The sequence below is a fragment of the Panthera onca genome, chromosome D1, assembly GCF_046562875.1.
Source record: "Panthera onca isolate mPanOnc1 chromosome D1, mPanOnc1 haplotype 2, whole genome shotgun sequence".
Classification (NCBI taxonomy): Eukaryota; Metazoa; Chordata; class Mammalia; order Carnivora; family Felidae; genus Panthera; species Panthera onca.
In genome coordinates this window covers 60,758,076-60,774,456 of record NC_138348.1, presented here as the reverse complement: position 1 = coordinate 60,774,456, position 16,381 = coordinate 60,758,076, and the positions used below count along the sequence as shown (strand labels likewise).

The window sequence follows — 16,381 nt, the reverse complement described above, 5'->3', positions numbered from 1 at the left end:
CAGAGCCTGATGCAGGGCTTGAACTCACAAACCGTGAGATCATGACCTGAGCCGAAGTTGGACGCCTAACCGACTGAGCCACTCAGGTGCCCCCAGAGAGCATTTTTATATGAAGGCCTTTCTCACTTCAGAGGCAACTCTCCTAACCTATATACCAGGACAGATTGTGATGTGATTGTTGTCATCAAATATTTCAGATTTGATGAATTTGATGAAGCAATTGATGAAGCCATAGAAGATGATATCAAAGAAGCTGATGGAGGAGGTATGTGTTTTTCATTCCCTCTTTTTTGTATGACTAGACCAATAAGTTAAAATGTCCTGATTAGGAGCACCTGGCTGGCTCAGTCAGTAGAGCATGCAACTCGTGAGTTCAAGCCCCATGTTGGGTGTAGAGATTACTTTAAAAAAAAAAAAAAAAAAGGCCCTGATTAAAGCAGTAAGCTTTTTTTTTTTTAATTCTCCCCAGTGTGTATCATGATCACTACTGATGTTAAATGTCTGAGATTTAAAGTAATTTGTGGACATAGTGTCAGTGTGTAGACTCAGGTTTTACTAATTATTTTTCAAGTAGTTTTTTGATCTGATATAAAACAGTAAATGTTCCTCTGTAGATTAAAAAATGTACTTCTGCATCTAAATAGAAAACCCAATTAAACTTTCTTGTTGTCTTTCTATGTCTAGATCACTACTGCTACAAAATCTTAAAAATTATGGACAAATCAGAATCGAATGATTTCTGTAAATCAACCTTTTAAAAATCAATGTATCAATTTTGTAGTCTCTAATAGGTGACATAAAAATAGAAGGATTTGAAGGTAATTTATTGAAAGAACTGCATAGAGATTTACCAATGCTCTGAAAACTCTGGAGAGGATTAATATTAAGTAGGCTGTCTTTAGTGGACTAAAAAAGTCACCAGCTTTTCCAGGGCTCTGCACCTTATTGAGAGCTTTGCTACGGGATTCTCACTTTTTCTGTCTTGCAAACACAGTTAAAAGAAAACGGATTGGTCTCTTTCTAAAGCCCTGTCCAAAAGACAACTTTGAAGGAGAGATTCTTGAGTGATTGCTACTAGGTATGAGGTTTCTTTAGAGGTCAATGAAAATGTTCTGGAATTTGTTCGTGGTGATGGTTGCACAACTTTGTGACTGTACTGGAAACCTCTGAAGTATACACTTTAAAAGGGTGGATAGTATAGTATATGAATTATATCAATTTTTTTTCAAAAAAATTTTTTTAAAAGAGGTGAACTTCTTCATAGGATAAACAAATGCAAAATCCTCTTGATGAGAGCTCTGTCGGCTGAAGTTGTGAGAAAAGTGCTTATTTGTAGGAAAAAAACAAATGAGCTCCTAAGCATGAACAAGGACAGCCTCTACATAGTAAAAAGAAGATTTAATAAACATACAGTTGTCTCTCTTCCTCCCTCTCTCTATTCCCTTTAACCCTCTCCCCCAACCCTGAACCCAGGAGCCGGCCGAGGAAAGGATATCTCCACCATCACAGGTCACCGTGGGAAAGACATCTCCACTATTTTGGATGAAGAAAGAAAAGAAAATAAACGACCCCAGAGGGCAGCTGCTGCACGCCGGAAGAAACGCCGGCGACTAAATGACCTGGACAGTGACAGTAACCTGGATGAAGAAGAGAGTGAGGATGAATTCAAGATCAGTGATGGGTGCGTGGTTCGCTAGCAGATCCCAGTCCCTAGATACAGGCCTAAATGGGGCTAACAGAGAAGCTCAGCCATGCTGTGGTGGGACTTTTGTTCTTCATGCACATGGATAATGTCTTTTTATTTTCAAGCTATTTAAAACAGATTCAAGAATGCTGATCTTGGTTCTTTTTAGCAAAACAAAGTAGGCTTATGATTGTTTAATATGCAAAATTGTGTTTACATTTTATTAACTGCAGTCAAACATTCATTTGCTGCATATCTCTGCCACCTTCCAGCAACATGTCCAGGAGAGGTTCCTAGTCAAATGTGAGAAATAGACAAGCAAAGGTAATTAGATACTATTGTCTGATGACCCACAGAGGTTTTGGTCAGGGCAGGTAATCCACTATGGAAGATCAGGAAAGATTTTCCTGCAGAACAAGAAACAACGTAGTTTCTCCTCTCAGATTGTTGGTGGAAGAAACAAACATACAAACCACAAAAAGTCATTCAGTGTGTGATTGTTACTAAAAAATATAGGTAAAGCCTAAGTTAGGGTACAAATAAAGAGTCCAATAAATTTAGGGAGTTCAAGGAAAACCTGGGAGTAGAAATAGAGCTTGATCTGAAATTTGAAGAATGAAAAACTGGGCAGATCAGTGAGTTTGAGATTTAAAGCATCCTATGAGAAGTCATGTGTCCAAGGCAGCAAGACATAAAACATCATGGAATATTTAGGAAACTCCTGGTACGTCAGGGTAGCAAGAACATGGGGAAGAAGAAGTAAAGAGTGCCCTGCTGGAGATGTGATGAAGAGATAAAAAAGGCCCAGATGATGGAGTGATTTGTTAGTCATGAATAGGAATTCAGACTCTTACCCTGAAGATGATGATAAAAGCCCACTGATTGGTATTTTAACAGCAGACTAATGAGGTTTATGTTTCAGAAGACTTCATCTTGGCCTTCATTTGGAGGATATATGGAGGGGAAATGAATCTAGAGACTATGGAGACTCCCTGGAGAATTGCTGTAGTGATTTAGTGGGAGATGATTGCCTAAACAAGGAAGAAGGATCAGGTCTGAGATAATATCTTTAAGAGGTCAACTCAAGGAAGAGTTAATAATTTGTTAGATGTGAGAAATTAAAAGGGAGAAATTAGGAAAAATACCAGATTTTTGGTTTGAGTTACTGGATAGGTAATAGTACCAAATACAAGGCTAGGAGACACAAGAGAGGAATAGGTTAGGAAATAATGAGTTATCTTTGGAACATGTTGAATTTAAGGTATGAGAGGGACATTCCAAGAGGCCAAAGTAATTTATAGTATGAAAATCAGCATCAGTTCATCTTAACGCCTCCTAAGAAAAGAATAGATGGTAAAACCTTTCTCCATTTTATTAACAGACAAATTGATAACAATTACCCAGGTATTTTACATTAACCATTACTTAAACGATTCACTGCACTTGGTAGAATTTGAACTCAGAATCTTAATTCATCTGGTTTCTCTTGAACAGATCTCAAGATGAGTTTGTTGTATCTGATGAAAACCCAGATGAAAGTGAAGAAGACCCACCGTCTAATGATGACAGCGACACTGATTTCTGTAGCCGAAGACTGAGGCGACATCCTTCCCGGCCAATGAGGCAAAGCAGGCGTTTGCGGAGAAAGACCCCAAAGAAAAAGTACTCTGATGATGATGAAGAGGAGGAGTCTGAAGAGAATAGTAGAGACTCTGGTAAAAAAAAAAAAAAAAAAAAAAAAAAAAAAAAAATTTGTGTTCTCATCACACCAACTCAGTAAATTCTTATGATTTCTGGAGTTAAGAGTCCTTAAGATAAAACTCCATTCAACTGTAATATAAGCTTTCTGATGAAACTTTGAATTCTCTTCTTATGATTTAGTAACTAAACTTTTCACAGAAAGCACGTAAAGCATATCTAAGAAAATGAATACAGATGGATATGTTAACCGCATACCAAATTCATTTAGGATTGTGATGAATTCTTCTGGCGCAGTGTTTCCATGCCTAGACTTATCTTCATAGTGTTTCTTTAGAATCATTCTCAAATAAGGTGAGAACATTTTACTCATATATCTAGCAGTTGGAAAGAGAAGAATCACCAGTTATTGCTAACATTTAAATCTCTATCAGTGATTCATTCATTTTTATAAATTAGCAGTAGTTGATGTTCTTATATTTTATGCTTATCCCTATTAACTGATTAAATAGTGACCAGTACAGTAGCTAAAAGAACAGATATGAGTCCTTTTTTTTTTGTAGAATTGGCAGATAGGTAGCTGTCATCTCACTGAGGAAGTGTCACAACCGGGAAGGAGTATTACATCCTTGACCTGGCCGGGGTTGTGGGCTTTTCTGTTTCATACATCTTTTTTTCTAAACTTCTTGAGTAAATGGAGACATCTTGCCTCTTTATCAGTGATTATTTCCTAAGAACAAGGACATTTTCAAACATAACCACAGTATAATTATCAAAATCAGACATTTTAACATTGATATACGGCTATTATCTAATTAACAGTATACATTCAGATTTCATCAGGTGTCCCAATATTACCCTTTATATCAATTTTTTTTCCTAGTCCAGGGTCAAATCCAGGAGTACACTTTGCATTTATTCATGTCTCTAGTCTCCTTTAATCTAGAATATTCCTCAAACTTTGTCTTTATTGATCTCCACAGTTTTCAAGAATACACAGTAGTTAATTTGTAAAATGTTCCTCAGTCTAGAGTATTTTTCTTTCCTTGTGATTAGATTCAGTGTACACATTTTTCAGCAAGAATATCACAGAGCTAATATATGTTCTCTGGGTCTCCATTATTTTTCCCTTTATAATTAACAGTAATTAGTAGGAAGGCATTTTTGAGACCTTATATATGCCATTTCTTTTCAGATGTTTTACTCATAGGTTTAGCATTCATTAATGATTTCCTAGCTCCATCACTCTTTTTACCTTTATTATTTGGTGTTCTGTAAGAAAGCACTTTCCCTTCTTCTCCATACATTTATTTCTTTATATCAGTATGTACTTGTGGATTCTTACTTTAGTCTGTGGATATAATATGTTACCATCCCTGTGCTGGTTCAGTTTGTCCCAGATTTGGCCAGTAGGACTCCTTCAAACTAAGGAGTCCTTTGCCATTTTGAAGCCAATTTGGAATTTGTTAGCGCTCCTGAAAAACAGCTCTAACACAGTGTCATGGTCTCGTTTACTTATCAGAGATGGTAAGGACAGTGCTATTTAGCTACACTTTGGAAGTTTCTCCCTGTGCTATAGCGAGCAGATTTTATTTCCATGTGGAAAAAAGCCAAAAATATAACTCCAGTTCTGTACTTCTTTAGAACAGTCTCATCTAGGGTTAGATGGTTTAATCTGTGCAGTACATTCTGAAATTATTTAATCTGTGCCATACATCTGTACATACAGGAACAGCAGATTATCTTGAGGCAGAATAGTAACTGCCACCAAGAAGAGCAGCCATGTAGCTGACTGAGTAGCTCTAGGTTGAATGAGATATGGATCATATAAAACATCTTTTCATCTCAACCATTGGCTGCTAACAGGATACATTAATGAGGTTGGGCATTAAAGACCCCTGTGCACTTATTCATACTGTTAGAAGGAAAATAAGAGACTTATAGGGACTCCTGGCTGGCTCATTAGGTAGAGAGTATGACTCTTGGTCACAGGGTTGTGAGTTCAAGCCCCATGTTGGGCGTGAAGCCTGCTTTTAAAAAGAGAGAGATTTATTGGGGTGCCTGGGTGGCCCAGTCGGTTGAGCATCCAGCTTTGGCCCAGGTCATGATCTCGCAGTTCTTGGGTTCGAACCCTACATCAGGCTCTCTGATATCAGCCTGTTCAGCGCAGAGTCCGCTTCAGATCCTCTGTTCCTCTCTCTTTGCCCCTCCCCACACTTGTGCTCTCCCAAAGATAAATATTTAAAAAGAGAGAGGAGGGTCACCTGGGTGCCTCATTCAGTTAAGCGTCCGACTTTAGCTCAGGTCATGATCGCACAGTCCATGAGTTTGAGCCCCGCTTGGGATTCTGTGCTGACAGCTCAGAGCCTGGAACCTGCTTCGGATTCTGTCTCCCTCTCTCTCTGCCCCTCCCCCACTTGCGCTCTGTCATCGTCTCTCTCAAAAATAAACATTAAAAAAAGAGAGAGGACTTACAATAACCGATTGATTTTAAAAATGTTACTACTGAACCTTAATAGCTTTATATTTTTATAACCTAAGCTAATTACATTTCTATTTAATAGACTTAAATTTTGTACTCGACTTCTTTTTCCTTTTTTTTTTTTTTTTTAACAGAAAGTGATTTTAGCGATGATTTTAGTGATGATTTTGTAGAAACTCGGCGAAGGCGGTCAAGGAGGAATCAGAAAAGACAAATTAACTACAAAGAAGATTCCGAAAGTGATGGTTCCCAGAAGAGTTTACGACGTGGTAAAGAAATCAGACGAGTTCACAAGCGCAGGCTTTCCAGCTCAGAGAGTGAAGGTAAGGAGTAGATCTCCAGTTTACAGAAGTTAGCACAAGGCAGAAGTAGAAGCTATAAAGTAAGGATTACAGTTCTGTACCATTTCATAGAAATTCAATATAGCCACTCAGATCTTTGAGACAAAACCCGTTATTTTTTTTGCTGGGTCACTTTTTATACTTTAAATAAATGATACTTGATAAGATACCAATTTTTAACATCTCCATTGTAATAATTAGATTTTTCATTGAAATAGAAGAGTCTCAGAAAATTATCTGAGCAAAATTTCTTTGGCTCCCCTAATTATTCACAGCCCTCATTTTGAAATAACCTCCTGTGCCCTGAATAACTGAAGAGCTTCAGATACAGGTTTTTGCTGTCTTTCCACCCTGACCATGAACTTCAGTTGGTAACTTTTATTTCTTAATAGTTTTTGCTGTGCTTTAGAGCAGCAGTGTAGGAAAAGCTCCAAAGTATGAATTTGTGATATCCATTTAGTCTTATGGTTATTCCAGAGTGCTTCCCAAGTTCATTTTAAATTATTCTAATACCTATGCCCCTTTCTGCTTTGATTTATTTAATTCTCCATTATTTATCACCTATTTTGAAGATTTCAAAGATCCTTATCCATTAAGCTTGAGCCCAAGTCAGGAAAGAAAGGGAAAAAAAGTTTGGACATGAGAGGCTAAAGAAAGGAGGTAAACATCTGATTGTGTATATTTTTCTTCATGTGTCATTAAAGACAAACATACATTCAGTAATTCAACTTTAGAAAACACTTACTGCACTAGTCACTGTTATAGGCACTGGGACCAGAAGAGTGAATAGCCAAAACATCTCACTCCCGTGTGTAACTCTTCTTTTAATTAGGGGCAGAGACAATAAACAAGATAAATAAGTAGAACCTGTCTTATATTAGGTGGCGATAAATGCTGTGGAGAAGAATAAAGGAGCAAGGGAAGTTGGGAGAGTAGCTGGGATCTCAGGGTACCATACGAACGCCTCGCTAAGAAGACCACATTTGAGTCAAGACCTGACAAAATGTCAGGTGTGTGTCCTGCATTTATCTGAAAGAAGAGTGATGTAGTCAGAGCAACTAATGTGAAGGGCTGGAGGCAAGTCTGTGCCTGGCTTGTTGAGGGAACAAAGTCAGGGTGGTTGAAGGAGAGTGAGTGAAGGGAAGAATAGCTTGAGATGATACAGATCAATGGGGTCAGATCATGAAGAGCGGTAGTCCGCCAACTATGGCCCACCTGTTTGTATAAATAAAGACTTTGTAAATCAAGTTTTATTGGAACAGCCACACCCATTGTTTCTTACATGTTATCTGTGGCTTCTTTTGTGTAAAGTTGAGTAGTTGTAATAGAGACTGTAGGGCCTGCCCCTTACAAAAAATAAAAATAAAAATTGCCAACCCTTGATGAGGAACAGTGCCATGCAGTTGAACTTTCTGCAGTGATGGAAATATTCTGTATCTGTGCTCTTCAGTATAGTAGCCACTGGCCTCATGTGGCTTTTGAGCACCTGAAATGTGACTGGTTTAACTGAGGAACTAAATTTTTAATTTTTATTTTATTTAGATTTAAAATAGCCACATGTGATTACTGGCTACCATATTGGATAGTACAGTAGGCCATTGTATAGTATAGACTTCAGATTTTATTCTGTGTGAGAGCAGAAATAATTGGAGGAGTTTGAGCAGAGCAGTGATTTGTGTTTTAATTTGCTATGGTAGCTGTGATATAAATAAATTTAAGGGGACAAGGACAGGATCTAGGAGACCAGTTAATAATAGGCCAGGTGAGAGATGATGGTGGGTGAGACTAGGGCAGCAGTAGTAAAGGGGTGAAAAGCAGTCAGATAATGGATATATTTTGAAGGTAGACTCAAAGGATATATTGTTGGGTTTGATGGCAGAAAGCAAGCAATCAAAAGATGACTGAGCGATTGCAGTCGAGTTGCCAGTAACTAAGATGGTGGAGACCAGAACAGTTCAGGTTTGAGGCAGAGGTTTAGGACCTTAGTTCTGGACACGTTAGGTTTCAGATGCCTGTCTAGAAATTGCACATAGGGATGCCTGGGTGGCTCAGTCAGTTAAGCATCCAACTCTTGATCTTAGCTTAGGTCTTGATCTCAGAGTCATGAGTTTAAGCCTCATGTTGGGCTCCACACTGGGTCTGAAGCTTACTTTAAAATTAATTAATTAATTAATTAATTAATTAAAAAAATTCCAGCATAGATGTTGAGTAGGCAGGTTGATACATGAGTGTGGAATTTAGAGGTTGCCTAAAACAAATATGAGAGTCATCAGCATATAGATGCAAAGCTGTGAGATTAGATGAGACCACCAAGATGTAGGTACAGAAAAAGGAAAGAAGACCTTTCAGGACTATCAAGGACATTTAATAACATGAGTTAGGAGCTGTTAGCACAGTGTTTCAGATGCCCAGAGTTGGGTGCTCAGTTTAATCTTTCCTTATCAGTTTGTTTACATGACTCCATAATTTGAGGGCTAGTGGATAGTAATTTCTCCGTTTGTTACCCCCCCCAATCTCCATTTAATTTAAGGGCCATGATTAAGTTATCTGGTTCTCCTCTTTCCTAAAATCTTAGTTAAAAAGCACACTGTGGATCATACCATGGATTGTTATAGACCTGTGAGGAGAGAGAAACCAGGGCAAGTTTGAAGGGAAATACAGATTTCTGAGCAAGTTTGAAAGCAGGACATGGGCTGACTATGGGGAGGAAAAGGAGAATTACTTCAATCTGTTATGGTTAACTGTGTCGATGGCTTAAATGTGCTGTTTATTCTAGAGAGCTATATGTCCAAGAACTCTGAAGATGATGAGCTAGCTAAAGAATCAAAGCGGTCAGTTCGAAAGCGGGGTCGAAGCACAGATGAATATTCAGAAGCAGATGAGGAAGAGGGCAAACCATCCCGAAAGCGGCTACACCGGATCGAGACAGATGAGGAGGAGAGTTGTGACAACGCTCATGGAGATGCAGATCAGCCTGCCCGTGACAACCAGCCCAGGGTCCTGCCCTCAGAACAAGAGAGCACCAAGAAGCCCTACCGGATAGACAGTGATGAGGAAGAGGACTTTGAAAATGTAGGCAAAGTGGGGAGCCCTTTGGACTATAGCTTAGTGGACTTGCCTTCCACCAATGGACAGAGTCCTGGCAAAGCCATTGAGAACTTGATTGGCAAGCCAACTGAGAAGCCTCAGACCCCCAAGGACAACAGCACAGCCAGTGCAAGCCTGGCCCCCAATGGGACAAGTGGTGGGCAGGAGGCAGGGGCACCAGAAGAGGAGGAAGATGAGCTTTTGAGAGTGACTGACCTTGTTGATTATGTCTGTAATAGTGAACAGTTATAAGACTTCTTTTCCATTTTTGTGCTAATTTATTCCACGGTAGCTCTCACACCAGCGGGCCAGTTATTAAAAGCTGTTTTATTTTTCCTAGAAAACTCCACTACAGAATGACTTTTTAGAAGAAAAATTTCAACAAACCCTGAAGTCTTTCTGTGAAGTGACCAGTTTTGAACTTTGAAGATAAATAATTGCTGTAAATTCCTTTTGATTTTCTTTTTCCAAGTTCATGGTCCTTGGTAATTTCATTCATGGAAAAAATCTTATTATAATAACAACAAAGATTTGTATATTTTTGACTTTATATTTCCTGAGCTCTCCTGACTTTGTGAAAAAGGGTGGATAAGAATGCATTCCGAATCTGTGAGGGCCCAAAACAGAATTAGGGGTGGGAGAAGGCACTTGTGCTTTAGCTTTTTCATATTAAATATATATTATATTTAAACATTCATGGCATAGATGATGATTAACAGACTGTTTAAAAGTTCAAGTCTGTGTTGTTGCAGTTTGAGAACTGTAGATAACATCATACATACATCATTTAGTAACAGCATCCATGATATCAGCTTGTTTACTATCAGAGATAACCACACTTAATAAAGAAGAGATGGAGAAAGTACCATCATTAAAAACTCTAACCTGAGTTTCTGTTATAGCGGAGTTCCTTGTTTAAAAAAAAAATCATCTGAAAAATATTTGTACAGTAAAATGTATAATGAAGCTTTGACAACCAGATTGTGCTAGCAGCAAATTTTTTTTAAACAGCTTTATGCAGTGGTGATGAGGTGGCCTCTAATCTAATATACTATCAACGAAGAGTTATTAGTGATATAAATGTGGTCTTTCTTTAGGCCCAGGTGGACTGTAAACTTTGCAGATAGTGTAACTCTGGTCTTCTGGCCACTTAATATTTAAATATCTGAAATAGCCCATTTTGAAAGAAATACATCTATACATAACATACATGAAGAGATGCTAAGCTGACAGCGGTATTTTAGCACATTTGAAATGGGGAAAGGATTTTCAGGTGAATTTTAACTGGTCTATTCTTGCCCTTAGTATCTACTTCAAATTGAAGTCTACAAACAAAGCAGTTCCTTTGGGAGGTTTTTAGTTTGAGTTTTAGCATGTATGTGTGTGTATATGTGTGTGTGTATGTGTGTGCATTGGAATTTCCTATCTGCCTGGATATATTAGCAGGGTTTGAATGTAGTTTTGGCCTTTGGCCATTAGACTTCTATTAAAATTCATTAATAGTCACATGACCAACAGAGTTGATTGAGAACCGCCAATATACTTAATAGGCATGACATCCATTTCAAACATCTCAATGCTTTAATGAAAGATGAGCCCTTTGTTTCAAGAAAAAAGGGGTTTATAACTAAATATCTAACATGTAATTGACACTAAAATATGAACTTTGTCTTATTACTGTTACAGCTGTAAAATTTCAGGCAGAGCCATAAATAACATTGTATAAAGTGTAGCACTTGTGATTAAACCTTGCCTGTCAAATTCTGAAACCTTCAGCCATTACTTCTGTGAATACTTTTGCCCCGGGATTTGGGTTTTTCTGTTCCAGTGTTGTGTCTGTTGCCGGCAACAGACACACATATCTGCTGCTGGCCCAAGGAACTTTGTTAATTTTTCTTTCCAAATTAAGCATTATATGTGCTAGTCAGTGTATAGTAAAGCACTTCTCTTTTTTATTATTAAAAAGCTGGCATTAGACTTGCATTATAAATACCTCTCTAGAAACTTTATACTCCTTTTCCTTCCTCAACAGGTGTTGCCCTGAAGTCTTATCTTTTGGCCTTGAAAGTTTATAGCTGTTGTTTTTCATTTGTTGGTTCTTTTGTTTGTTTTGTTTCACTTTAGTTCTGTAGTACCTGCCCATTAATATTTTTGCTTTGATTCTAGCAATGTATATGTATCTGTATAAAAAATAAAATAATGAAAGCAGCCTAAAAATAGGATGCACCAATAGCATGTGGTTCCAAGCAAGTTGTGATTTTTATTTTGAGACAATGTTCCACTGGAAGGGAGGGAAGGGCTTAACATTTACAGACAGTAGAGCAGGGTTATGTAAGGAACCATACTCACTTACCAGGCCTCGTTTCTAGCCAGGTTTGTTCATTTATTTGAAAGTCAGTTAAGAATGTTAGCCTTTTTAACTGTCTAACAGGCAGGCAATACAAGAATTCCTACTAGTGCAAGGTAAGTGGTTAGAATGTGCAGGTGGCCTCTCCTGCCATTCTTCCTCTACCATTTTAGTCCTGCAGCTGGGTAAAGCCACTACTGTGTAGAAATTCCCATGTACCCTGTCTCTACCTCTGGACACACCAGCTCCTGCTTCCACCACTCTATAGTTAAGCAAGCGATAAGAAGTGTTCGATGGGTAGATTATTTATTTTACAGGATGCCTAATGTGAAATAAGGAGTTATATTTACCCTTCTCCTGCAGAGTAAAAGGTCATTGTTAGAGCAAAGACGGAGTATTCAATTTAGCATAGTTCCACTGACATGGGTTATGATACCACTTTTGCTGCCTATTAATTTACCGAACTTGAATTAAATGTTTGTGAACTTGATAGTGAATGTCTGCCTGCTAACCTTACATTCTGATTAAGCCAATTAACTGTTTCATCTACAAAGACTGCAGAAGCCTCTGATACTTATAAGTTATTATGCAGACAGATTAATTGTGGGCGGTTAAATGTTGAACAGTTCAAAAACAGTTCTGCTGCTTGGTGACTAGATTTAGTCCCTCATGGAGTCTTGTGTTCGCTGAAATGTTACCTGAACATGCTTTGAAGAAGTTAAAAAAAATTTTTTAGGAAAAAGTCATTGTTCTGTATCCAAAGATATAATTCAGTCATTAGGAACTGGACAGAGTATAAGCAAGTGGCTCATTTGAGTTTAGAACATCCTGGATCCTTAGAGTACTAACCGCGGATTTAGATTCATCATAGCTGCTATATAATAGAGCCCTTTAATACTTTCATCTTTTTTAAATACAGATGGACTCCCAATGTCAAACTCCACAATCTATAGCGCGTGTATTAAGGGGAGATGCTGTTTAGTACTCAGGATATTTCGTTTGCAATTTCCGTAAAGGTTTGAAAACTAGCCAAATTTTCACAAAGCAGAAGCTTTCAAGTAAAATATGTGAAAGGAAATCAGGCTGAAAATACACATTTTGGTTTTGTAGACTTGTGTTGACAAAATAGTGTTTAGTGTAAAACATTCTCCGTTGTTGGCACATTATTAGAGAATGATGGCAGAGATATTTTCAAGAGTATACCTGATAATACTGAGGTTGGGTTTCCTTGACACATCTCTTTCCAGCTGGTCAAGGTTGCAGATGCAGAGAAGAAAGAGGAGTTGCATTTAGAATAAATTCATGTCTACTGATAGTCTTTTTTTTTTTTTTTTTAATATGACCTGCCAAAGAACCAAGGACTTCGAATGCTAAAGACGTTGTTGAAAAAAACAATTTTTAAACAAGTTAATTTTAAAAGGATATTATAAGCTCCAGTTTTCACTTTTGGGTTGATAGGACCCATCCCTATTATAATATGCATTTGAACAAAGTATACGTATTAAAAATATATATAGGCGTGTACTTATTTAGAGGTAAAATGGTGGGGAAGTGTCACCGATTTTTAAATGGGATTGATGGAATTTACTTTGTCATAAAGAATGCCTTTTTAGCTTATGTTTGTGGGGTTAAGAGTTGTTAACCATTAGCTAGTTCTACCATAATCACTGAAAGGAACACAGTGAATCTGTAAGTCTAATATTTAGAAAAAGTGAACTGTACCCTTCAACAACACAGTGGAACAGGCCCATGATTGCCTCACAGCTATAGAACACGTATTCAAAGACCCAGATCTTTTTTTTAATAGAATATACATACATGTATGTATATATATATATATATATAAGTTAATATGTATATACATACTTTAGATGTTAGCAGAAATGAAAAGTGAGTTTCAAATCATTAATTGACATTGTAAAAAGACATAAGACAAATAATTGTAACTGATGTGGAATTATGAACATTTAATTGCAGAAAGTCTAGAGAAACATAGTGAAGTTTCTCTTCTTGGTTTGACATTCTAAAAAAATATTCCTGGTTCTCTAAGAAATAAGAATGCCAAGACTGCATATCTGCTGTAATCTATCTAGTCCTCTGCTTAATATTGTTCTTAAACTTTGTTAGAATAAAATCCATTCCTATTTTATCCACCATTCCCAGTGTGTACCTGTAAACCTACTTTGGAAGTGGCAATTCATCTGCTGATTTTCTTATTTTTATACCAATCCTGAAAGACAAGGCCCTTTGCTATCAATGTATTTAAGCTGGGTTATTATATGTACACTTAATAGTCTGTTTTTGGAATATTTCACTTCAACTTAAATGATAATTTAACATTTTTTGAGTGCCAAGAATTGCTAAGTAACTATGTAACATATACTGAGGAGTCATTCCCCAGCAAGCAAGCAGTCTTCATAAGCCAAACTGTAGTGTGCTTGGTATATAACCACTTTAGATTGTAAACTCAATGCTTCTTTTTTTACTCAGATAAACCCTCTCAGAAATTGGTTAGAATAGGGTTACATGAATGGATTTTGTCCTTCATTCTGATCATGTAAGCTCAATTTTTTTTTTCATTTTATATTTACACCATTTCTTTCTGGAAAATGCTGCAAACCCCAATTCTGGCACATTGTCATTTCAGTTAAGGAAAATGTTACTTTAATTTTAATAACTTTTAAGATATAACTATCCTATGCATAAGTTATACGAGAGGGCATAACAAATTATTAGATGAGTAGAAATTTATTAATTAAGCTCCTTAGACATTTTGAATGAGGAAAAAACATTTAAAGGAACTACATTTGTGTTTTTTGCCAAACCGGTACAAGCTAGTAAATGCACTAAGGACCGAGTGACCTGCCTTGTTCATTTTGCCACTGGATGATGTAAGTTAAGAATGGAATTGTTAACCCTAATTATATATTTTCTTGACTTTCATCGCTTTCTAAAGAAACCTAATTTAAGTGTTTGGGGTTTTGTTTGACCTGTATTTATTGAGTTCTGGTCATAGACCCGGAGCTGCCTGTCATGCTTATGGATGGCCAGAACAGTCATTGGGATACTTAATGGCTCAAGGCCTTCTGAATCATTTAACTTATTTTGTATGTTGCAAAAAAAAAAAAAAAAAAAAGTTTATTTTGCTTGAGAGTCACATTTTTTATATAACTGTACAGCTTTTAAGGGATGGGAGGTGGAAAAATACCCTAAAATAGGATGTAGATTTTTACAATTGTGTTTATGCTAGAACATCTACAGGTGCATTATGTAATTAAACCTAAAATTGTTTAAAAATTTGTGCCATGGTCTTTTTCATTTTCCTGCCCTTTAGCAGAGTTGGTGCATGTCAATACTGCTATGTGGACAAGCCTTGAAATTAGGCTAATAACCCTTGTCTCCAAAGCTTTAAGAACATTGCATGAAAATTATACACAAACACATATACACATACACATATACACACACACACACACAAGTAGACATGCACACACAGATCTAGTTTAGTGTAAATGAATTTTCAATTTCAGAACAGCTATCATAGCCTCAATTGGGCAGTTAACAGCATATTATAGTGCGTGGTTTTCGTGATGCCTAACTAGGGTATTCTCAATGTTGGTCTGGTGTTTTGTTCTCTTAGCAAAGTAGCTTCTTGATAATGGTATCTGAATTGTAGCTTGCCCAAACCCGTCAGGAGGTTCTGTGTACACCTTCAAAGGGACTGTCCCGTGCTGGGATGGGTGGAGTGGGTTGGGGCAAAGCTCGGTTTCTTTTCAATCTGTAAAAGAAGGAAAACCTAGAATTGTTTGATTTGGTGGTTATTCAGTAGACTTAATTCCACAGGAGTATTTGTCTGCTGGAAGGGATATCAGATTAAATTCCAGTTCTCTCCACATTTGATGAAACATATTTTTGAAATCTTATAGAGTTGCTGATTCTAGCATTCTTTTACATGGCACATTTTACCACAACTTTCATTAAGACACCAGTACTTTTTGCTATCTGATAATTTTACCATTCTAATAACTCACCTTTATAGCACAAATGTATTCTCATAAAGAATTAAATTCGTCTAGGTGTGTCATAATTTCTATCTAAACTACCTTACTCTATCGTCAGCTAACATGGGGTTGTCGGTTTCTTTGCTATCATCATCCATTCAGAGGTGATGCCTGGGAATCATGAATTTCTAGGTGAAGAATACAAATTCCAGATAAGAATTTGTAAATGGTATATGTTAAATTTTCATTTTGGTTTTAAAGTAATAGTAGCTGGGATTCGGGGAGCGTTTGATCAAAATGCCTCTTGGATTTTCAGACATGCTTATATGAAATGCTTTATTTTCCTATGCATAAAAAAAATTATTCCTGGAATAGGTTCTCAGAATGCTTTATTTTGTTTCTAGGAGATGAGAGCTAAAGCAGAAGCTCCGAGATTAGCATAATACTGTTGAGAGGTAATCAGGAACGTGCTGTTTTAGTCAAATAGGGGAAACTGACGTGCTCTCTGCCACATATAATGTACTGCATGTGTGTGTGGGTGGGGGGGGAGATTTGAAAACTGGAAATGTGATTCCAATAATGCACAAAGTAAATTTTGTGCATAGAAAATATGGGAATTCCTGGTAGCTTAAAGCTTCAGGGGTTAACTGCAGTGTATGAACACCTAGTGTGTTAGAATTGCAGTGCATAGTTGTTTAAATATAATATTCCTTGTAAGTGACAACCAAAATATGTTGTGGC

At 37.1% G+C, this 16,381-nt stretch overlaps 1 protein-coding gene across 4 annotated transcripts in view; it reads left to right on the top strand.

The window, feature by feature from the left end:
- Positions 1 to 11,524, top strand: part of RSF1 (remodeling and spacing factor 1) — a 155,320-nt gene extending 143,796 nt beyond the window's left edge. For all 4 annotated transcript variants that reach the window (XM_060605526.2, XM_060605525.2, XM_060605528.3 and 1 more), the window contains exons 12-16: positions 198 to 265; positions 1,474 to 1,681; positions 3,179 to 3,399; positions 5,999 to 6,187; positions 8,982 to 11,524. In XM_060605526.2, the coding sequence (XP_060461509.1) occupies positions 198 to 265; positions 1,474 to 1,681; positions 3,179 to 3,399; positions 5,999 to 6,187; positions 8,982 to 9,544 (1,249 nt within the window). In that variant the 3' untranslated portion in view covers positions 9,545 to 11,524. The remainder of the gene's footprint in view (positions 1 to 197; positions 266 to 1,473; positions 1,682 to 3,178; positions 3,400 to 5,998; positions 6,188 to 8,981) is intronic.
- The last annotated feature ends 4,857 nt before the right edge of the window (positions 11,525 to 16,381 follow it).